General features: G+C 37.5%; 1 protein-coding gene across 1 annotated transcript in view; it reads right to left on the bottom strand.

Moving 5' to 3' along the window:
- grk3 (G protein-coupled receptor kinase 3) overlaps positions 1 to 20,936 on the bottom strand; it is a 262,680-nt gene extending 241,744 nt beyond the window's left edge. Inside the window, exons 1-2 of the mRNA XM_059988030.1 lie at positions 20,806 to 20,936; positions 13,712 to 13,788 (exon numbers count right to left, since the gene is read on the bottom strand). Of these exons, the coding sequence (XP_059844013.1) occupies positions 13,712 to 13,788; positions 20,806 to 20,918 (190 nt within the window). The 5' untranslated portion in view covers positions 20,919 to 20,936. The remainder of the gene's footprint in view (positions 1 to 13,711; positions 13,789 to 20,805) is intronic.
- Positions 20,937 to 25,430: the final 4,494 nt, after the last annotated feature.

Below are 25,430 nucleotides of genomic sequence, written 5' to 3'. Positions count from 1 at the left end.
AAGTATCCATAATCCACCACAATGATCACTATTAAGTATGTTGCAATGGTGACCTAAAACCAGGCACAGAGAGACAGGAAGTCCAATGCTCCTCAGCTATCTTGAGAATATGAGTGGCAGAGTGCAGGATGCAAAATGCTTGGTCATACATTGTAAATTTCCCAGTCAGAAACCACAAAAGGAGATAAAGTCAATAAAAAAAACCTGGGACAGTTTCACCTTTCAAGTTAAGCTTAACAAATGCAAATGAATGAATTTGTATTTGCAAAGATACAAACATATCCTTAGGGTGCTGAAGTAATATACTGTTAATATAGTATAATAAAAAAATCAGTTTCAAGCAATTGTTCCTCAAATTTATCTCAACCTTTTGCCAATTTGCTCAACTCTTCTTCTCCAAAGTCATTAATCCTCATGATGAGAAGCATTTCCACAAACAATTCATTCAAATAGCCATTATTCCAATGTAAATTTTAAGAATACCAGTAGAATATTCAACTGCTGAGTGAATCGCAAGTAAATCTTGTCTGCCCTATTCAACCATTTTTCCTCTCTCTTGACACCTCTATATCACACACATACAGTGTTGCTTGTCATTCAAAACATACATTCCTAATCTGATTTCCTTTCTATAACTTGGAGCCAATTGCAAAAGATTAACAGAGTGAACTATGGCTTCTGCCTTCACTAATGATTAGGAACCTGTTCTGTATCAAAACTTAAGAGCAAATTCTTGGGTACGTAACTGTAGTGTATTGTAGAAGTTCATGGCAAATGCACAATAAATTGTTGGGAATGAAATCTAGGATTAATATCTGTTGCCAGGATCCCCACTCTCTCTTCTTCCAGATAATTCTTAAAAGCTAAATCTTTTACCAATTTTTTATAATCTATCAATACTTATCTCTTTGATTCTCAAATTTATGTATTTGATTGCTTCAGTGAATGTCTTTACATTTTACCTTTTAAAGGACTATATAAATTGATACTTACAAGACCAAAATAAGACCCTGCAACTTTCATTTTTTAAAATCTCATGACATCCCACTCAAAAATGAATACTTCATTCTCTTGCACATCAGTCAGAGTTGTCATTCTATAAGTTAGAATAGGGAAAGAGTGCAGAATTGCTTCTCAAACTTCCTCAAAAGAAATTTTTTACTAATGTTATGGGTGCTTTGGGAGGTCAAGTGTGGCAGAGAACGGCATCTTTTGAGTGATATTCCCTATTTACAACTTCAAATGTTATTAACTTGTTTTCGACAGCACGAATTCCATGTCATGCAAATTTCTGGTGGACATAATTAGGACCAAGCCAAATGGATCTCTTGAAGTTAATTACTTTTATGCCCACCAGAGACAGAATTTCAATGCAAAAATACTCCATGTGTGGAGCTGCACTTCACAATGGCAAAAGCAATTTTAAAAATTTATGGTCCCAGAATGAGTATTCTAAAATGGTTGACCCACTGTCCAGATTGCTACAATATCCAAGTCAGAATGGTATTAGAAAGAAGGGCTGGAAAGTTCACACAAAGTTCTGAGAAAGCAGTTGACGTTCAGAGAAATTCACAGCAGCTGACAGAACGTGACAAAAGTAGCTATCGCCATACAAGGAACAGGCATGTTTTGACATGCTCTACACCTGAATAGCCTCATCTTTCACCATCGTTCTAGAGAACACAGAATTTCTGGCAAGATGTTCCAAAAGTTAATTGTCAAGCTTACAGCAGTGCAACAACAGGCCTCTTTCCGCCCCACATGCCTCCCTACCCCCACCACTTCCTGAACGGTCCAGTACTTCCTGTATTCTCAAGTTACAAATTTTCTACTAAAATTCTGCCTCAGCCAGCTGTGAGGATTTATTAAAAACACTAAATTATGTGAAACTGCTACTGACTGTGTTCATATTATCCCTTTTATTAAGCCTGGATTCATAAAAGTAGATGAGGATTCACTGCCAAGAAAACAGTACATAAAAAGTATTAAGTAAATGAACACATTCTCAATTCTTCAAAGATTTCTTCTAGCTGTAAAGCTCACTTCCAAATTTGTAAATTACCTGACACAACTAACTGATCATACCCCAATATGTAGATAGAAGCAAGCAACTAGATTTGGCAAAGTGTGAGTTGTATATACCTGCTAAGAAGAGTAGGTTAGGGCTGAGTTATGGCATTAAGTCTATAGGGTTTCATGAAATTAAATTAGTGCGATGGAGTTAATAAATTGATTTTTTTTTATTAAGTCAGCTTGATTGATTGAGCGAACTACAATTGTTCCATGCATTCTTAACACTAAACGTGTGAAATAAAATCAATGTGAAAAACTGGCTATGAAATCTGTAAAAGAAAACACCTCATGAAGAGCAAAAACTGAAAACAGTAGAAAATAAAACTATTACAATCATATTCTTGGCAACTCTTGAACGGCAAATGGATGTTACATTGATTGGGTATGTCACTGAATGAAATACAGCAGCAAATCTAGTATTAGTAACAGACCTAATGTAATCTTACAATACATGACAATTCTAGGATATAGTAGGATAGTTATTGATAAATTTTAAAACTACAGGAAAAGGAATTTGTTAGAGTCACTAACACCCATTTACCATATTAAAATACACTGAGGCTACAGAAATCTTACAATGTTCATTAAGGTAGCGTAATGGTTAGTGCAATGCTATCACAGGTCAGCGCGTCGTAGATTAGAGTTCAAGTCTGGCGTTATCTGTAAGGAATCTGTATACCCTCCCTGTGCAACTGGGTGGTGTCCCCGGTCACTTGGGTTTCTTTCCACAGTCCAAAGACATACTGGGTAGGTTACTTGGTGAGTGTAAATTGTCTCGTGATTAGGTTGGGTTAAATTCGGGTTTCTGGGGCAGCGCAACTCAAGGGGTCAGAAGGCCCTATTCCATGTTATATTGCGAAATTAAATAAATAAATACAAACTGCATTCTAAATTATTTTATTTCTTAACAGCATGCTCACGACCAAGTTCTCTGGTCTTGAATTGGTTGGTAACTAATAGCCTTGAGACTAGCTACACCATTTGAGCCTGATAGATCTAACAATATTTGGAATATTCAGGTTGGAACCAATATTTTTATTCTATTAAAATATTCAGATCTGGGTCTCCCCCCCATGCTTTGTTGGCTCAGCTCAGTACTTCATCTAAGTCAATATAATTACCTTAATAAGTATTTATTCATTTCTTTATGAGATATGGCACAGAGTAGGTCCTTCCAGCCTTTTGAACCATGCCACCCCAGCAATCCCCCAATTCAAACCTGGCCTAATCACAGGACAATTTACAATGACCAATTAACCTACCAACCAGTACATGTTTAGACTGTGGGAGAAAACCGGAGCACCCAAACAAACCCACATGTTCCATGGGGAGGACATATAGTCTCCTTACAGATGACGCTGGAATTAATTTCTGAACTTCAATGCCCCAAGCTGTAATCGTGTTGCACTAACCACTACACTGCTGTGACACCCCAGTGCTAGTTGAACTTGACTTGGGAATGTATTGTCTGTAGCCATGTCAGATTTGGATTGAATTTTAATGTTATACTTATAATGTTATACTCCAAATGACTATAAAATGTTATGCAATCCCTTCCAGTAAAGTCCAGTACAGGTTTTCCCTACTATCTACCCAATGAAAATCTGACACCAGTACTGTCAAATTTAAATAGCTGCTATTGTGAAGGTGAAGAGAAGTCTGTGATAAGTAACTAATGCACCAACACAACCGTCAACCGTCTCTATAAAAATGTGAAGTAGACCAGCTTCCTTTCTTAATTCACTTGCAATACGATTTGCGCATATGCACAAACATAAACCCTCTATTTCCTCTTCTAACCAACAGTCACTGTTAGTACAGACATATCTCCCTCAGTTATCACACTTATCAAACGTTCACTCCACTCCCAGCAAATGCATCATGAGCGGTAGACAACAGCTACCAGAAAGACAGAATGTATTGATATACCCCAACCTTTAGCAACTCCTAACTTCTTCATAAACACACCATGCCTTGGCAGAGTTGAAGTTGCTTTATCATTGTTTATTGCATATCTTGGTGTTAAAGACTTACCTGGTTAACCAGAGCAGAGAGCTCTCCTGACCTACATCCTTCCAACAAAAACAGCATCTAATGTAACTTCACTCTCTCATTTTTTTGTGGAACACTGTTGCTGTAAAATGGCAGTCATATGACACATATTGGAAGAGAGTAGAAAATACACAAACTTGGCTTGTAGTCATTACAATTTAGAGGTTAGGGAATGATTCATTTAAGGTCTCTAAGAAATCTTTTGAATTTGATGGGGGAGATAGATATTTCCTTAGCTGGTAGGGTGTAGGCAAAATAGGGACTTACAAGAAGAACAATTCATACAGGAAGCGTTTCAGATAACGAATGAAACACTCGGTTGGTTCATGTTGTTGTCCTCGGAAGGGCCGCTGAGTCCTGATGCTCTCGGAGATGTTAACAAAATTCTAAGATTTATGGATTGGACTAACTATAGTTCAGACTAACTGTGTTTCATATTCCCCTCTTTCAGGTCAATTGTTGTTTTCATGTTCACACCCATTCTTTCTTGTTGCTGATTGGCAGGCTGGGGGCTTGGGTTTTGATGTTCTTCTGTTAGTTTTTGTGTGAGGGAGAGGTTAGGGTTTGCAAGTTTTTGTTTCTTTTTTTAAAATGTGGGGGCATTATAACTAGAGTGCAAGGGGGGATTGATTTCTTTCTTTTAACTACTTCTATAGTCTTCTGTATTTTGTGGCCATCTGGAGAAGACAAATCTCAGAGTTGTATTCTGCATACCACATTGATAATAAAATAATCCTTTGAATGTTGAACCTTTTGAGATACTAGTTCAATTAATAATCAATAAATATTTTCAAGCAAACTATATTCAGAGTTATGGAGCCAAGATATATGGACAAAATTGCAACATAGATTGGTCATGATTTCACTGAGTGACAGAAAAAGCTTAAGCGGCTGACTATATTTCAAATTATTTTATCACTATCAACATCTAATCACTTTTCAAAGGTCAATATGGTGCATTTTTAAAATAAGAGTCCATTTTTTTCTCTTTGTCAACAAGTATTTGAGAAACGACTATGCAGTCTATTAATTAATCTCAAATTTCAGGCGTATTGCTAGTTTCTTCCACAGTAAACACTGACCCAAAATACTTAAGTTCATCCACCATTTCTTTGTCCCTCATTACTACTACTCCAGCATCATTTCCCAGCTGTCCAACATCCACTTTCACCTCTCTTACTCCTTATATATCTGAAAAATTTTGATACCCCTTTTTAATATTATTGGTTAGTTTACCTTCATATTTCATCTTTTTTCTCTTCATTTTTTGTTGGTTTCTGTTGGCTTTTAAAAGCTTCCCATTCAAAACATTCCACTATTTTTTACTATATTATATGCCTTCTCCTTTACTTTTATGCTTTCTTTGACTTCCCTTGTCAGCAACAGTTACCTCGTCCTCCCTTCTTCATCTTTAGGATTTATCTATCCTGCACTTTCCAAATTGCCCACAGAAATTCCTGCTCTGTCCCCTTCCAATCAACTTTGGCCAATTCCTCTCTCGTGCCTCTGTAATTCCCTTTATATCTCCATCATACTGATACATTTAACTTTATCATCTCTCTCTCAAACTGTACGATGAATTCTATCATATTATGATCACTGCCCCTCAAGGGTTCCTTTACATTACGCTCTCTAATCTTGTGCTGCATCAGTTCCAAAGTAACAATTATTTAATTATCATCCTATTTCTGTACAGGAAATGAATTAAACAATCTTGATTCTTGAAACATCTGATGTGTAATAGTATGTGTTGACAGTATATAAACTGTCAAAAGAACTCTCTATGCATTTTAGATTTTAAGCACTGAAATACATTAAGGATGCAATATGATGTATTTAATATGTATAGGAATAATAAATAACACAATGTAAGTATATTAATAAATTTATAAAAAGCACTATAATTGGACTCTTTCAATTCCAGTCAATTAGAGTATCCACATAGGCACCAAGGTGACAAGAGACTGTCAGCTGGAGTCAGAGCAATTCTTTCCATTAGGTGGATAACTTAGAAGGGTTTTCTAGCAAGCATCTCCACACTATCAGTAGCTGGCAGTAATATCCCTGAACCCTATCCCTTGAATCCATTTCAACCTTTGATCTATTTTCTGGTCCAGGAGCCATAGGACATGGGTAAACCTCAGCAATGGTAAATAAAATCCTTCAGAATATTCTTTATTCTTAAGACCATCAATTTTTGCACTGACAAGAGAAAATCTGCGGATGCTGGAAATCCAAGCAACACACACAAAATGCTGGAGGAACTCAGCAGGCCAGGCAGCATCTATGGAAAAAAGAGTATGGTTGACGTTTCCGGCCAAGGCCCTTCAGCAGGACTGGAGAAAAAAAGACAAGAAGTCAGAGTTAGAAGGTGGGGGAAGGGAGGAAGAAACACAAGGCGATAGGTGAAACTGGGAGGGATGAAGTAAAGGGCTGTGAAGTTGACTTGGTGAGATACAGGACTGGAAAAGAGGGTATCTGATAGGAGGGGACAGAGGGCCATGTAAAAAAGAAGATGAGGAGGAGGAGCACCAGAGGGAGGTGATGGGCAAGTAGTAAGGAGATAAGGTGAGAGAGAGAAAAGGGAACGGGGAATGGTGAAGTGGGAGGGCGGGGCGGGGGGAGTGTGTGGTGGCATTATCAGAAATTTGAGATATTGATGTCCATCCCATCGGGTTGGAGGCTACCCAGACGGAATACAAGGTGTTGCTCCTCCAGCCTGAGTGTGGCCTCACTGTGACAACAGAGGAGGCCATGGACTGATATGTTGGAATGGGAATGGGAAGTGGAATTAAAATAGGTGGCCACTGGAAGATCCCACTTTTTCTGGTGGATGGAGTGTAGGTGCTCGGCGAAGCGGTGTCCAACCTAAGTCCAGTCTCACCATATACAAGAGGCCATAACAGGAACACCAGATACAGTATATGAACCCAACAGACTCAAAGGTGAAGTGTTGCCTCACCTGGAAAGACTGTTTGGAGCCCTGAATGGTAGTAAGGAAGGAAGTGTAGGGACAGGTGTAGCACTTGTTCTGCTTGTAAGGATAAGTGCCAGGAGGGAGATCAGTGGAAAGGGATAAATGGACAGGGACTGCATTGATTTTAGGGAAGCACTACTATATAAAATAATTTATTTCTTTGCAATCAATGATCCAGGCTATGTACTAAAAGGCACCAATGTATCTGTTTTGTATAATAGAAATTGAATGGCAGCAGCTAAAGGATATAAGTATGAACGTCAAGGAATACTTATAAGAACTGTCTCTCTCAATGGACTCAATTGGGAAGACTGAGTCCATTTTAAAGTAGATGACACAATAATTTTAGGGACATATTCCACTGACATTGATAAACAGAAGATCCTTTCTAATAAAGGGTCTTTGACCTGAAATATTAATTTCACAGACCTAACCTGACTTGCCAAGTATTTCCAATAACTGCAGATTTTTGACTTTCAAAAATCAGCCATTTTTCACAATCTCCCAATTCAAACCTACCACACCGAACTTTCATCCCACTTTCTACTTTCTTTCCAATAAACCTTTCGTACCAAATAACCAAAAAATGTGGCTGAATAAATTTCCATGGTGAGCAGTTTCCGCCATTATATTGCTGAGCAGCAATAATGAGAAATTTTTAGTGCACAATGAAATAAAGTCTCAAATTCATCACCGAGATCCTTCAAAATTTACAAGTGCTGGACTTTGAAAGAGGAAGCTTATTAACAGTTGATTCTCCAATAGGAATATTTTTATGGTTCTACAGTTATTTTGAAGCTATACACATCAATTCTCTTTAAAACGAAATAAATCATGTTGCAGATAGATACAACACAAAATAGGCTACATATGACAGACAATCTGTTGGAGGAACTCAGTGGGTCAAATAGTATCTGTGGGAGGAAAGCATTGTTGGTTGTTTTGGATCAAACACTGCATTAGGAATGTCTAATTACAATTATCTGTGAGTTCCTCCAGCAGATTGTTAGCTGGCCCGGATTTCAACTTATGTAGTCTCTTTTGTCTCCATTGAGCTATAGGTAGAATAGGTACTGAATTAAAAATATTTGCTCATGCTGTAAGTGATATCACCTATTTAAATTACACATAAAACAAAAAAAACTTAACCACCATAAAATCCCAATAAAGTTCACAGTAACAAGCTGACTTTATTGCATCTGTTTTATCTAATTCCATCTGTAATGTATTTTTCACTCTCTGCCGTTCCTGTTCAATCTATATCACCATCTCAATGATCATCCTGCAGATATGAACAGCGTATACAGCCCATTATACACTGTCCAGCCTAGATATCATCCCATGTAAATGTAGCACGGCATCAAGTCTCTTTTAAGGTATTGTTCATATTTTGTGTAAAGATATCCCTCTGCACTTCATGGCACTTAGCACAAGGCAGTGAAAACCTTCTGGCCTCTATAATATGGCAGTTTCAGTGGAATCCATTAGCTCATCTGCAAACTCCCTATGTTAATAGCCTTTCATTACTTGTGCACATAATTCTGAGAAGATCATGATCTGGATTAATCTACAGAACAGCACAGTTCCACTGTCTCTCTCACACAAAACTGCAACTGATGAGGAAAACTTTGTAGGAGTTGATATCTTTCCAGAGGCAGCCTGAATTCCTTTCAATATAAACATGCCATAATTTTCTTTTAAATTATAATGTAGAAGCACATTGCGATAAACCACAAGCAGAGTCAATACTCCTATCTTTAATGACCGAATACATACCTAGCTCGAGTACAATTCTACAAGCTCACACACAGCTTTCATAAAATGACACTTTGGCTTCATATTTTTAAGCTAGAAAATTACAATTAGAGTCCTGCAGTTGACACGTTGAAAAATTTTCTGCCAACATATTTTTAAGTGCAATCCTAACACTGCTACTAGTTTTGCTACCAACCTTCCTTCAGGTGTGAGATCTGTATCTATTCTGTATATACTTAAAAAAAAGTATTTCAAACAGATTCTTCAGCATTTGTTATCCTTTCCTCTGAATAAAGTACACTTTGAACATGTACAGTGCTAACATGATACAGAAATTAGGTTCTTATCTAACTTTGATTTGCTTTTGCGAGGGGTGATTGATAAGTCCATGGCCTAAGGTAGAAGGAGTCAATTTTAGAAAACCTAGCACATTTATTTTTCAACATAGTCCCCTCCTACATTTACACACTTAGTCCAGAGGTTGTGGAGCATGCGATCCCTTCTTTGTAGAAGTTGGCATCTTGGACCTCCAGAAGTGGTCCACAGCATGGGGTGATTGATAAGTTTGTGGCCTAAAGTAGAAGGAGATGAGTTATACAGCTCTCATTACGTGCACATGTAGGTCAACTCTTTGAGTGATTATGCAGAAAGTTTGAAGTTAATAACTCATCTCCTTCCACCTCAGGCCACGAACTTATGAATCACCACTGCTGTGGACCACTTCTGGAGGTCCAAGACGCCAACTTCTACAAAGAAGGGATCGCATGCTCCACGACCGCTGGACTAAGTGTGTAAATGTAGAAGGGGACTAAATTGAAAAATAAATGTGCTAGGTTTTCTAAAATTGACTCCTTCTTCCTTAGGCCACGAACTTATCAATCACCCCTCATATATAGTTCATGCACCCATGAACAGAAGTTGCACAAGTTTTCTAACAGTGGTAGAACCACTCTCCATTATAATAAAATGCATTCCAATCATACAACATAGTAATCTTATTTGAAAATCTGAACATAATGTTGGTACAATAACAACATCAAAAGTCACAGATTCTTATGATGCGACTACTAGGACAACCTTGGATGTGTTTAAAAACTTATCAACATAGATAGCAAGGAAACGTTAAAATGAAGTCACAGCAGCTACTGACATTTCTTGGAAAGGCACTAGAGCATATAGCAGCGCCCCAGGCAATGAAGACGTGACTTAGGAAAATCTGACTTTACACAAATTCTCCCACAATCTGTTCTAAGCACATAACCTCCCTGCAGTAACCAAATAGATGCAGTGAGTTACACACACAAAATGCTGGAAGCAGCAGTGGGCTTCCTCTAGGTGCTCTGGTTTCCTCCCTCAGTCCAAAAATGTGCCACTTGGTAGATTAATTGGCCATTGGAAATTCTCCTGTGATTAGGCCAAGATGAAATCAGGGGATTGCTGAGTGGCATGGCTCTAAGAGCTGGAAAGGCTTATTCTGCGCTGTATCTCAATAAAAAATAAATTATCCTTAGGAATGCAGCTGCCACTACATAGTAGAATGACATTTAAGAGATTTGCTTTGGAAACTGACAAGGCAAATTTCTTCTATTGACAATTGCAAAATACCTTATCGAACAATGTAACATTCTTTAATTCCTTAAAGCCATCAAAACTATCCTTTGTATGTGGGGCATTCTAATTCAGTACAGTTGCAGCTACACTGGGGAACACAATAAATAAATAACCATGTTAATTGATTCATTGAAATTGTTTCAGGCTAACTGAAAAATAGCTGTTTTATGTACAGTTCTGAGGACTGGAAGTCTTACGCAACCCAAGTCCGCCTATTCTGTATTTTACAAAATGCCTTCAAATAGAAAAAAATAAAAGCAACTTCTCTCTTTATTATATCATATCACAGCACTGAAGATTCTTAAGGCAATTTGGAATGTGCAATGAATGGACAGCTGATCAAGTCAGTTCCGGGAACATCAAAATTAGCTCTATCAAAAGCTTACATTACCTGCAAATTGCTAACTCTGCCTATTATTAGTGCTATCCTGGACAAATTAGTGGGACACATTATTTGTATTCTCAAATGCACAGTTCTATGAATCAATTTCTGATATATTCCCATTAAAATTAACATCAGATAGAATCAAAATGTTGTCTATGACAAAAGACTGAAGCATGGTTTGAAACTTGAAAATTATTTATTAACCCTACTTCAGGCTATAAAGTGAGGCACACTAATAGGTAATTTGCTTTGCAGAAAAGATTTATTTGTCCAGAAGAAACAACAATAAATTTCATTTATTTTCAATCCCACTTGGATCCCTCCTCCTTAGCTTTTGGAAATGACACATCAAAGGAAGTCCAAAATAGAGGACATGAATTAATACACAAGGGAAGACATAAAAATGTCCCAGAAATACCATAGAACCAGACCCAGTCCAGATTGAAAATGAATAAATGCAAGGCATCTGATGATCTATATCACAAGATTTTGAAAGCAGTGGTTATGTGAATTCTCTGATTATTATCAGTGAAATTCTACAGATTCTGAAATGTTCCTTGCAATTGGGGGATAAGAAATATTACTCCACTACTCAAAGGACAGAAAGAGAAAACTGCTAACTGTTAGCCTAGTTAAAATAATTAAGGAAAAGCAGGTACAGCAAGAAATTTGGAAAGTAAATGGCAAGCTGCCATTACACAAGTACACAAGAGTACTTAAGTACAAGAATTGGAGAGGTCTCACAATAATTATACAAGATTTGGAGTATCATATACAATTTTGGTCTCTTTTACTTAAAAAGGGTATATTTGCTATATATATGAAGTGCAGTAAAGATTTACTAGAATGGTTTCTGGGATGGTGGTCCCATTATATTACAACAGATTGAGAAATCTAGGCCTGCAATCTTTGCAGCTCAGGGATGGTCTCACTGAGATATACAAAGTTATTAGAAGGGTCAACAAAGTAGATGTAAGAGGATGTTTTCCCAAGCTGAGGAAATTAGAATGAGGCTTCCCTGTCTTAAAATAAGGAGTCAGCTAATTGACACCAGAAGCTTCCCGGCCATGGGAATCATCTACTCCACTTCTAACCTGTCAAACCCCAAAGGAATTTTAAACTTTTTAATGACATTGCTTCTGATTATTCTGAAGAGATTACAGGTGCAGTCTGCCAAACAGCTCCTCACGATAAACCTGCTATTCCAGAAGTCAATCTATTGAAGCTTTTAGATTTCGATTTAGAGACATACATTTATAGGCCCTTCTGGCTCAACAAGCAGTCACCGCCCAATTAACCATGTGACCAATTAACCTGCTAACCCATACATCTTTTGAATGGCAGAGAACCTGATGGTCGTGGGGAGAAGATACAAAATCCTTACAGACTGCAGCAGGAATTGAACCCAGGTTGCTAGCGCTGTAATAGTATTACTATAACTGCTACACTGGTGTGCCACCCCAGGCTTCACTGTACTAACTTCATTACAATTATGCCCCTCATGTGTTAACAAGACCAGCCCCTGAACACAATATTCCAGAGATTATCTTACTAGGGTTCTACAAAAATGAAGCAAAATGTTTTTTTTTCATTGCTCAGATCACCTTGCAATGACATGCAGTATTGCCTTGTTAATCGCTTGTTGTACCTGCATTTTAGCTTTTAGTGACAGCTCGGTTCCCCTGAACATTAAAACCTTTCAATATTTCACTACCTAAATAAAAATACGCTCATCTATCTTTTTTCCCTACTGAAGCAATTATCTACAATTTTCTCGTTACATTCCTTCTGCACTTCCTGTCCACATTCCCTGAAGCCTCACTGCATCCTCTTCACTGCCCACATTTTTGTATCATCGTAAACCTGAATGTATTACCTTTGATTCCCCATTGAAATCATTTTGATATTTATGAACAGTTCTTCCAGAAACCCACCAAACATAACCTTCCAATTTAAAAGTATGTTGCTCCCAATTTAAGTGGCTTCTTTATTCCTCCCATGTTCTGTCAATTAATGAATCCTCAAACAATAGCAATATATAACCATTATTCTCAGAATCTAATATTATTTAATAACATCGCACATAGCATCTTATTGAAAATCCAAATAGACCACATCAAATAATTTGCCATTATCTACCTGAAAGTCACACCTTCAAAAATTTAACAAATTTGTCAAATCTATATCCCTTTCATGAATCAAATTTGAGTCTGTCCAATTTTACTTTTATTTTCTCAGGCTTGTGACAAGGGTAGAGTCATACATGGGTTTGACGCCTAGCTTATTAGCTAGCGGTTCATGTGCACGATTAAGGGTCCAGTGCAACATCCTGTGTAACTGTAGCATTTACTTTATTTTGCATTCAAATTTGCATGTGCAGAATAATGACAAAGATGAGGAATTAATCACCAACACTGCCTCTCAAAGTCCAACCCTATGTTCCTGTCTTGAGAGATGGAAATGGGCAAGGCTGGCCAACAGGGCTCTGGTGAAGCTGTATAGGCCAATCCCCTGTCCAGTGGATACGATGGATTACAGAAACTCCAACCCTACCATCGACTTTTGATACAGGGGGTCATCAAGGGAGCTAAGGGCCCAAGAAGAAGTTGTCACCAACACATTCAATGCCAGAACCCAGCAAAAGTCGCAACTTCAAGAGAGAAGTGAAGAAAAAAATGGGTAAACAATCAAGCAGGAAAAAAATGCATGAACATGATGCTCAATAGTATTCAAACAACTGAGTTCCAAACCTCTATGATAACATGTCTGGTATTTGTATGACACTATTGAAAACAGAAAATCAGTCCCCTGTAGCACACAGCCATTATCACTGAAATATGTGCAATTATTTCACTCACCAATTTTCTGGTTGAAGATCTTCTCAAAAGTCAGTTCATCTCTTTCCTCCAAGTATTTTTGCATAACACTGCGTATACTGAAAATTAAAAAGTAAAGATCTCACAATTTTTTTTAATTAAAGAGCAGTAAGTTTACTCTCAGTCACATGCATTTTACATAGACTGACATAATTGGATTTTAAATAGCATCTTAATAAAAATTTAAAAGTGAGGAGGAAAATGCTGGAATAAACAAATACGGTAGCTTTTTTTCTTAAAAAATAAATGTTTTGCAATTTTTATTTTTGTGTTTTTTTTGTCTACCCATCCATAAACTCTACCAACGGCTCTTAACTCAGTCTGGTAAAGTGATCCACTTTTAATCACTTGCCGGTATGCAACAACTCCTCCCCTCTCCATTGGAGTATTCATACACCCACTTCCTCATTAGGCCCCTGAACCCATAATGAGATATAATCTGAGTTTATTCCACCCGAAAGTACAAATGGCCATCTGCAACTTTCCCCTGATCACACAACTGTCCTTAACCAATGCACTTAGCTGGCTTTACCTTTCCCTGTGTGTAATAGTAGCCCCACCAGAAACCATAGAAATTTACATCTAGATAGAGATCTAACCTTATTATCCTCTGGATAATCATTTCATTTTTCATCAGACACATTTCCAGGGCCTGGTCCAAATTATTAAACAAATCTAGTCAATAAATGCATTTTCACTACTTCCAAACATCTGATTTAACCAACTGCAACCAAACATTCCACTAAGTGGACAATAATAGAGCATGGCACTGAAAGATTAAAAAAAACACACACACACAAGGATTAAAGTGTTTCAGTTGTGAATTTTGTAAAGAAATACTACTTATTTGAAGAAATTAATAGGCTCCCAATGGCCCTCTTTTAGCTGTAATGCTAACTACAAGCTCTTGAGGACACCTTAATTACATTAATGAGTTACTTGTTTCATGCATTCATCACGTAAAACAGCCACCACTACTAACAGATCTCTAACTACCTTGACTTCAGAATGAAGCTGCTTGTATTTTGGGCTTTCTTCCAATGGTAAAAACAGGTACTAATGCAACCAAATGATCTTGCCAATAACTTTCTCTGCAATCTCCTTCACCCTATCTTTATCCTTTGCTTCTGTTCTGCCTGACTGTGATGTTATGTGTCGTCCCCTCACTTCATGGTCTTTCAGTCATCAACGCTGTGTTCGTCAGAAATTCCTATCTCAATCCCTCTGCTTTTAACTTCTGTAACCAATTAGAAGCCTTTTCAAAATTCACCGTTTCAACTTGAGTCAGCTTGCCCTATTTTGGTATCATCTCTCACTACAATTTTCTTCTTTAAAGTAACATCATATCTTGACATTTTCAGCCTATCATAAAAGACAATTTCTACCTAAATGCAACAATATAAATCAAGTCTCTACTTGTTTGCATCAAGAAATTCTCTTCACTTTATCCTGCAAAAGACAATGATTGCAGAAATTAATCCCAAGATTTTCTCAGAATAGCTCAGTTCCCTTTGCTTACGTAATAAGGGCAAGAAGCTTCAAAGACCCAACAGCTTAGTGTTTGCAAACTGAAAGGTGTGGCTTGTATCATGCCAGTTAGTTGATCTTGTCCCTCTAAGAAAAAGGGAGGCAGCAATTTGCTTCCCCCAAGGATGATCAAACTCATTATCTAGCATGTTTGTATGGGCCAAAGTACACAGCATTCTGAACTAGGCCTGTGGACAGTTCACTTGACCTGTGTGCTGTTCCTTGCAGTACCATGGTAATGCAGAATTCAAGATGAATAAGTCACTAACCCTAATGACATGCACCAGGGAATATTGAAAGGGGACAACAATTTTTCATTCTTTGTATATGCAAAGAATGCATTGAGCTGCAGAACAGATAATGCACATTTCTGATTTTTTAAAAAGTTGGAAGATAAAGTTAGGAACCGCAGGCAAATTAGTTTAATGCTGTGAGTACACTAAATCTCAAAATCCGTAGTAGGTGATAAACGTAACATACAATTTGAAGTATAATATTTATTCAAAGACAGTGACCATGGACAAGTTAAAAGAGCATTTCAAAAACTGAAGCAAATTTTTACGAAATTATTAATTAAATTGGATGCAGCAAAGGTAAATGATTCAGAGGGTACATTTCAAAAGCTGGAATTTAAAAATATTAATCTTAAAAAAGGATCAAGAAGTATTGCCACACAGCGTTGCCACACTTTTAATGGCATTAGTTAAATTGAAGAAAGTTTGGAAGTCCATTTCTATATCTATTTTTCATACTTTACATTGATAAAAAGGATTTTCTCTTCTATTCTGGTGGGGCTTTCCTGTATTAGGACCTCAAGCTTTAGGGTACAGAACAGAACAAGACATATATTCTGGCCATTGACACCAGCTACAAAAAAGTACAGATAGTTTCTAAAAAGGAATTAAAGGAAAATGCTCTAGTACATTGACTTTTGTATCTCCAAACTCCTGGTAACTGGGGATTCATGTTTAAACAAGAGTCTATTAGAGCCAGTGCATGCACAATTAATTCTCCAAAGAAAACTGCAGCAATTTTTAACAATGATAGGTTTCACCTTATGTTCTGTTAGCTCTGAAGGCATTAAAAATTACCTGCACAAGACAATACAAAGCAAAACATTTACATTTGACAACCATACTTTTTCATAAAACTGTAATCATTTAAAATATTTGGTGATTGTGACTAAAATCACCAATATGCCAACAAAGTGCTACAAATTAGAGAAGCAAAAATGGATTCTCCAAAAAAATTTTGTTCACCTGCCTGAAAGAACAGAATTGTCCTTGTAAATACAATGAAGATAACAGCCTAATGCATTTAAAATGAAGACTTTCATGTACATGGCATCTTTCTTGTCCCTTTCAAGAGCTTTTCAGTATTCTCATATTTTCTTCTGAAATACAAGGATGATATTTGCTCATCAAATCTATGCCTCCTCTCAGGGTGACTCCATTAATTCCTTGTAAGTTAAACACTCCCACATATCTATCAACTCCCCACACCCACTGGTCTGAGGCCTTCATCGGTCAGAATCAACTATACATGTTACATTCTTGCGCCTACACATGCAAGCCAGGGCAGTACAAGATGGAGAACAAACTGTTGCCCATTTAGCAAGCCCCCCCCCCCCACACACACACACACACACATCTGATGAACCCAAAGCAATGGGACAGACCATTACAGTTTGGCACCAACAAATGCTAGTCAGTGTTGAACTCAATGTAAGACTGCCTGTGGGACCTAGCTCCAGAGCCACCCCCCCCCCCCCTCACCTCTGGGTTTACTCCTTAAACATTCCCAATGAGTGGGTATAGCTCAAGGCAGCAGGTGAGGTTTGGGATCAGAGTTAGTTTTCCTTCTTCTAGATGAGCTGCCAACCATGGCTAACAAGCCCCATCTGCCCAAGGTAACTGGTTTTAAGGTACCAGTAACCCGCCTTTGCTCGTCAGTGGAAATTGTTTTGCCGGACTTAGTAGCTAAGGCAGGTGCTGGATTTGGTTGTCAGAGGCTGCTCACCTATACCAATAGTTATTCGTGGTAAACAGTCAGCTTACCAGCCAGCTAATCTAGGGAAAACCTGCAAAGTCAAAAGGGAAATGTGCAACCTCACCACAATCTAACACCAGAGGTCAAGAATTAACCCTGATTGCTGGAGCTATGACAGAATAGGATCTGCTGAACTGCAGTGCCACCATCCCTTGCAGGCAGTTAAGTATACAGTATTTCAAAGTGCAATCACCATTGCAATTGTAGGAAACAGGGGAGCTAATTTGTGTACAGAAACCTTCCAAAATCAGTAGTACAATAATAACCAAATAGAAGTGTTGAACAATTGGGCAACCTTTTCTGCAACACCAAAATGCTCACATTTCTGGATGCTTCCCCACTGTCACCTTCTGCAATTGCTTGCTCTCCACATTACTAACAATAGAGTATTAATAAGGAATGCTTTGCTTAGGATGGCTGCAAGTTGTAACCACACTCTGCTTAAAACCATCATGAGGCACAGCAACTTTTCCTCTCCCTAACAGAGATACAGAGATCTATTTTGGGTTAACCAAACAATATCAACACACACCAACACTGAAACTAACACTTTTCTTGGCTTGCGTGACTTTACTTGCCAGATAAACTCATATGAACCATTGAAGAATGCAATAAATTCTTCTTAATTAAAAGCATCAATCTAAAGTATTTAGAATCACTGTTCAATAACAGGGGAACAGACTCTGGCATTGGGAAGAAGTGGAAAAGTAATTTTAAACTCACAAATAATATTCAAGTGCAGGAATTAAGTACCCTGAAGCATTAACATTTTAAAATATGGCTTTCATAAATGTTCTGTACACAGGTAATGTATATATTAACTTTAAATTTAGCACTAAAACATCTTCTGCCTCATGTACACAAGTGTTAACATAATTAATTCTCCTGCACACCTGGGGCACAATAGAGGATGGAGGACCTTCATTGCTGCCGGTGGCATAACAGGCAATAAACAAATAAGAAACAGTAAATTTGAATGCAAAACAAAGGTAATATTGGGCTGGGTAAGATAAAGAAAACTGTATAGGGAATTTTACTCCATGAGGTGCTTCCAAAGTTATGTATGGTCCAACCAAACAAAGAACAATCTTGCATATAAAACTCCTTGTTCAATAAGATGAGGAAAGCTCAAATAAGGTACAGAATAAAGTTTCTGTATTCCCTCCTTCAATACTCCCAGTTTTAACCATAACAAAAAATGCTCAGATCAAATTCCACACATCTGTCATTCTTTTAATCTTTCCAAAACTCCTTTAATACTGGAAGTGCTCTGCTTTAGCAATCATGAAAACTGAATGCAATAGTCTGCGCTCGGATATTTGCTGGCAGCTATGCGGATCCCTATCAAGTAGCAATTCTTCTTTTAGCTTTAAACTGTTTTCAACCATTCGGAACAGTAACTACAACATTTTCCAGTAGATGACCATAGGTATCAACTGGAAGTTAATATCTTGACTAATCTTTCCAATCCCTTGACTCCAGCACAATCATTAATTGAAGCACCCCAACTTTGGCCCACACATTCCATAATCTAGATACAAATCTGGGATTTCTAGTCTTCGTACTTGCTACTACATTTTATCACTCGATCAAACAGCTAGGTGGTTTTTAAGTAGAGTCAATCAAATACCAAAGAATAAAATGTTCCAAACTATTACAGCAAGGGCAGAGTAATACATTCAGACTCATCTTTCATTAGTGAGAGAGCTCTTCGGAATTCACAGGCGTTGCAGGAGTGAGTTAAGGGCCTTTCAGCTTGTGAATGAATGCACATCTGTAATTTACAGACATTCAAGAAATATTATAAACAGAGGATCATTCCAAAAAAACATTTGTCTAATTCCTGGGGTTTTTTCCTTAAATAATTGAGGTTTCTCCATAAATTACAAGGGAAAGGGTATTAATTGCTGATAAAACCATTCAGATGCAGACTCCAAATACGCAATATTTTAGTCACCAATACTTATTTATAACATCCTAACAACCTCATAGCTACTTCGAAACACAACTAAAATGAATGTTTTTTTTGCCAATTCAGTTTAGAAACTAATTTCAGCAGCTACCTATTCTCTAAAAATTCTGCTAACTGGTTAGTTTCTCTCAAATCTATCAATTCACAATTGCAAGGATTTGTCAACTGAAGTGAGACTTTGACAAGTGGGTCTCTTTGGGGAAAAAATTGCATAACTTTAAATACGTTGCTACATGCAACATATCCCAGACCGTTTTATGGTTTAACTATGTATTTTGATCACTCAATCATGTAGTGTACAGCATACCATACTTATAACAATAGTGTTGTTCTTTAAAAGTATAAAAAAAATAATTAGCAGCAAATTAGACAGATTTCATATCAGTGTACCAGCTCTTTCTCAAACATTTAATCTTAAAAGGTCAGATCCAGTTACAGCTGGTCAAGACATAGAATTTGTAGCATTCAGCAAACAAAAACATTCACACACAGACATCAGGTAATTTCTAAAAGCTATTGATTTCATTTAAATTTCCAGTAGTTATTGTTCACATTTCAGAAATAGAGTATCCACAAACTCTCTCATAACTCAACACTGCATGCTCTGCTCCATGGTTATGTTTGTTCAGATCAGACAGGAAGGAAACACAAACCCACACAAATCGCGTTACTGAAGCTTGAATGGCCTATTCTCAAAAACTAAAATTTAATGTATCTTTTCCTCTAAAATCTAACTTTGGTGCACAACCTAAACCAAATGTTGCGTTCACTTTTACATAATACAACATTCATATTTGGTCCTACTTTACGTAAACATTTCTCAAACAAATATTTCACATAATTCAGACACTGCAGGAAGGCCTAACAGCGTTATTTTAATCAAAAATAATGAATTTACCACTTTTCCCAGTGCATTTGCAAAACGGTTCTTTTTTATTTAAATGGATTTGAATCAAACATTTTCAAATATGATTCTTACCGGGATCTTTAAATGCAGAACAATGACAGAAAACTGATGAGCTGGTTCCAAAGGGGAAAAAAACAATTTCAACCTACACTATTTAGTGTTTGCACTATCTACAGTGAAAAAAAATTTCGATTTTAAAAGATACCTAAGACCCAGCCCGGACAATACTAAAACGGCTCAAATACGTTATTCCTTTAAATTATTTTCAACAAGATAATTTAAAGACAATTAAACAATAAATAAAATAATATTTGTGATTCATTCAAATTGGAACATTAACGACAACCATGCAAAAAATGACTCGAATCCCACCGTCGTTTCAGTTCTGTTGGATTTATACACAGGTTGGGCTCATATGATCTTTAAAGCTTGTTTTCAACGATTTAGGTTTGAAACTGCTTTATAATAAACTGTTTTTGAGAAATTGTCCAATAAATGACAGCTGCTGCTGTTCTGTTTTGATGGTGCAACGCCTGTCAAGACAAACGGGCTGTATTTTTTGAAATTCGGATATGGAGATATTGTCCATTCAATGTTCGTTATTTTTTCCCCGATGCTTACCTGGGCTCTGGAAGTACAATTTTCTTGCTGGCTCTGGCAGCTGGAGTCGATTTGCTTTTCTCCATCGCCATTAAATAGCTCACATCAGCCAGCACTGCCTCCAAATCCGCCATCTTGCCAGGAGAGACAGAAGCAAAAAGGAGCCTCTCAAAGAAGGGCACAAGCCGAGGGACACGGGCACCCACAAACACCCAGAGACGGCCACAAGGCAGGGAGGAGGAACGCCGAAACCTCCCCGGGGCCGAAAACAAGCAACCCTGCTTCAGACAGGGAGGGAAAACCAGACGCTTATTCAGGGAGCTAACAGCCAGAAACTCTGTCCAACTCTATCATCTGGGAACCAGCCAGGCTTCAGCCCTCATTCCTGGAACAGGAAACCTCCAGAATGATTCTAAAGATTCTCAGGTCTTCTCTTCTGCAACAGTTTTTTTTATTTTGTCTCTTTTTCCTTGGTGCACACTGATGCTCTCTGTTGTACAGTGGCCATGAGCTGAGACTGAAAGCTTTTCACTTCCTCTTGGTGTCAAGGAAGGATCTCTCTGAAAACCTGGAACTGGAATCCTAGTTTTCGTCAGAAGCTCGCTGGATCGGGGTTACTGGATGACGGAGGCTTCATCTGCACCGGTATAAGAATTTAACAGCGTGTTTTTTTTTACAAAGTAGACTATGAGAGAATAGCACACACAGAAAAATAAACGCGTTTTACTCGTTTTGCCGCCGAAGCCGGAGGAGCTTGTGAAGTGCGTGTCTGATTTAAAATGGCACAACGCGATTAGTGTCGGAAAGAGCAGTGTTATCGAGGTCTTGTCAGATTCTCATGGCATTTAATGAGATAAGGACTGTTATACATAGTAGCAAGAATTCCTTATGCAATTCATTTATCAACAACGGCGATTTTTAATTTGCTGTGGTAGGTGGGGCAAATTTAATGTGAAGTAACTTCTAATTTGAATCATGTCAATTTTTAAATAAACGCAATAGATCTTGTTGTGCATTTTGGTGATTAATATTCAGTGGTGGTGTAGGCCAGTTGGCAGTTTTTACTTAATATGAAATCTAACTCCACTGCAGACAGCAGGATTAAAAATTGACAAATAAAAACATCCATTTGGCTGGTCTAGACCTGTGAAAATGCAGGTCAAATCCTGCGGATACAAAAACCTAAACCTGAAGTTTTGATCCCTTTTCACTGAAACTTTTTACTGAGGTATAATTCCTCCGTAATGGAGACTTACCATTTTGGCTTAGAGAAAGTACTTAATAATCGACCAAAATCAACCCACAATCTAGACTGATGGACAACATACTGATAAACCTATCCCTCCAACACCCAACCACTCAAAGGAATTATAATATGTTTGATTTAACTTTAATGCCTTTAGCGACCAATCTACTTTGAGGGATTAATTTTTGAAAGAATAATTCTTCAATAATTAAAATTTATTTTAACTTGTGTTGCTTGTCCCACACCATGGTAAGCTTGTTCAAAAATCGGCAAAGTTCCTTTGAAGTCAGGTTAGTTGTAATCAAAATTGTCCTACAGTTTGTCCATGTAGAATACTGGTAAGAAACTGCAAGCTAATGCAAGAATGATGTGGGATAGTGAAACCCACTCCTGTTAAGTCCACCTTAACTTTGCATGATTATAGCTAAATTAGAAGGTCTTATTTTTAAAATTTCTACAAAACATACATTTATTGCAAAATCGGTATAATGGAAAATGCTTATATGCTTTACACATCCCAAAAGGGCTTTTTTATTCCTTCAACTGTAATGCTGATTCTGACAATTTATTCAGAGCGACGAAATTCAGAGGTGCTGGAAACCTGGAGCACACGAGGGACCTGGAGGAATTCCCTAGGTCAGGCAGCATCTATGGAGGGTAACTCTGCTGTCAACATTTTGGCCTGGGATCTTTCACCAGGATTGGTTCCATTCCTATGTTGGAACGGAAATATTGAGTATACATTTCCCTCTATAGATGTTGCCTGAATTACTGAGTTCCTTTAGTTCCTTTGTGTGTTGCTTTTAGTATGTATTGCATGGATTTGATATCTTTTCATTTTAAAATACTGTGCCTCACTTTCTTCCACATCCTGCATTCACAGCTTCTGAAAAGACAGATTCTTCCAAGGTTGTATTTGCAGACAGTGGTCAATATCTTACTCATATAGTCAATCTTTTTTGCATGTGCAATTTATCCATGACTGTTACTCCAAACCCAATCTTGGGCCTTGCTTTGACCTCACTCAGCATCCAAATCCATACTTTGAGGATTAAATGTAAAGGTTTTTAGTCACAAGTGAAGAGCTTAGCTCCTTGCCTCTACTGTTAATTCTTCATCATGGAGTTCAACTTAATGGCATTGAGACCGCATTGGTTAAAGTCAAAATTGAAATCTGTGCGACAATGAATAATCATATCTCCTTGCACCTGATATAATAATCCAACTTTCTCCTTCTTTAATATGTCTGTTATTCAGCTCTTTGAGCCTCTCCTCTAATAATTCTGCAACAATGTGATGGCCCTGACCAAGACAACATCTATAGATCATCAGCAAAGTCCATCAATATGATTTATGAATGTATCATAGAATATGATATTAATTGTAAACATAAGATGCTTCAGATTAATCACTAGACCATAAGATATAGGATGAGAATTGGGCCATTTGGCTCATCGAGTCTGTTACGCCATTTCATCATAGCTGATCCATTTTCCTTCTTAGCTCCGATCTCCTGCCTTCTCCCTGTATCCCTTCATGCCCCATGTCATCAAGAATCTATCAACCTCCACTTTAAATATCATCACTTGTCCTCCACAGCTAGCTATGACAACAAACTCCACAGATTCACCACTCTCTGGCGTAAGAAATTCCTCCTCATCTCCATTCTAAAAGGATGTCCTTTCATTCTGAGGCTGTGTTCTCAGGTCGCAGACTCCCACCCTGCCCCTAAACACTATAGGAAACATCCTCTCCACATCCACATTACCAACGTCCAGAACCGTCAAACACCATATCTAACAAGCCTTTCAATCCCGAAATCAATTTCATGAACCTCCTTTGAACCCTCTCCAGGGTTACATCCTTGCTTTTATAATCTTGTCCTTTCAAAATGAATGTTAACAATCTTCACAACCTTCTTCACAACCAACTCAACTTGCAAATTAACCTTTTGGGAATCCTGCACAAGGGCACCCAAGTCTCTTTGCACCTCAGATTTTTGAATTTTCTATTTAGAAAATAGTCTACCCTTTTATTTCTTTCTACCAAAGTGCATGATTATACATGGTATTCCATCTGCCACTTCTTTGCCGAGTCTCCTAATCTGCCTGTCCTTCTGTAGCCTCTCTACTTCCTTACAGCTACCTGCCCCTCCACCTATCTTCATACCGTCTGCAAACTTAGCCATCAATTCTGTCATCCAAGTCATTGACATAATAATTCTTAAACTATGTTCTAAAATGTAGGGTGCATGGGTTATCCCCACTTTTAATAATATTGATCATATTTTAACAGGCTACAGCAACATAGGTAGCTAGAATGCCTACGGTGAGCAATGTCAGGAAAGACAAACCATTCAGACCCTTTCTTAAAAGCAGTTAATGTATATCTCATCTAAAAGGGGCCAAAGTTGAATAATCACCCTGTACCACATGTGCTTATTTTGTACATGGAACTTACAGGGATGAGAGTAAGTTACAAAGTCATAATGTTTGAAATACAGTAATCTAACATACAGACCAATAAACACTGACAAATGAAGGTTCATGAAAGATGCACTTTTGTAATATGAGATGGCTGAGGCTTTAGGAATAGATCCCAAGGAATGAATCAATATTTCTACCCAGTAATAGTGACATTGCAGCAAACACTGTATAAGTGAGTCTGTGATTTACATAAATTGTATTTAGTTTTGAGTTAATTAATAATTTTGTATAATAAAGGCAAGCCAAATTTATATAAGTCAAGTAAATGCTAACAGAGTAATTTTGAGAAAATAGTTTATTGTTATAAGTATATAATAGCTGTGTACATGAAACATCAAAAAACTTCTGATATGGTGCCATATAAGAAGCTTTCTGAATCAGATTAAGCGCACTGGTAGCATAGATAGAACATTGCAATGAATACGTACATATTTTTCAATTTGGAAGGATATAGTGGAGGTAGAAGGTTTGTGAACTCTGTAGAATTTTCTCTACTTCTGCATAAATATGACCTAAACAGTGATCAGATCCTCACGTAAGTCCTAAAACTAGATAAAGAGAACACAATTAAATAAATAACACAAAGGACATTACACTTGCTCATTTATTTATTGAGAAAAATGATCCAATATACATGTATTTGTTGGAAAAAGTATATGAACCTCTGGGGTAATGCCTTCCACAAAAGCTATTTGGAGTCAGGTGCTCCAATCAATGAGATGAAATTGCAGGTGTGGGTTTCAAAGGTCCCTACCCTCTATTAAAAAAAAGACACACAAAGTCAGGTTACTTACAGAGCCTGCTCTTCTCAAGAAACATCTGTTTATTTACACCATGCCTCCATCAGAACAACTTCCAGAGGACCTTAAAAGGAAAATTGTAGAGATGTATCAAGCTGGAAAAGGCTACAAAGG

Source organism: Hypanus sabinus, chromosome 13 (genome assembly GCF_030144855.1).
Source record: "Hypanus sabinus isolate sHypSab1 chromosome 13, sHypSab1.hap1, whole genome shotgun sequence".
NCBI lineage: Eukaryota > Metazoa > Chordata > Chondrichthyes > Myliobatiformes > Dasyatidae > Hypanus > Hypanus sabinus.
This window is presented reverse-complemented; position numbering and strand designations above follow the sequence as displayed.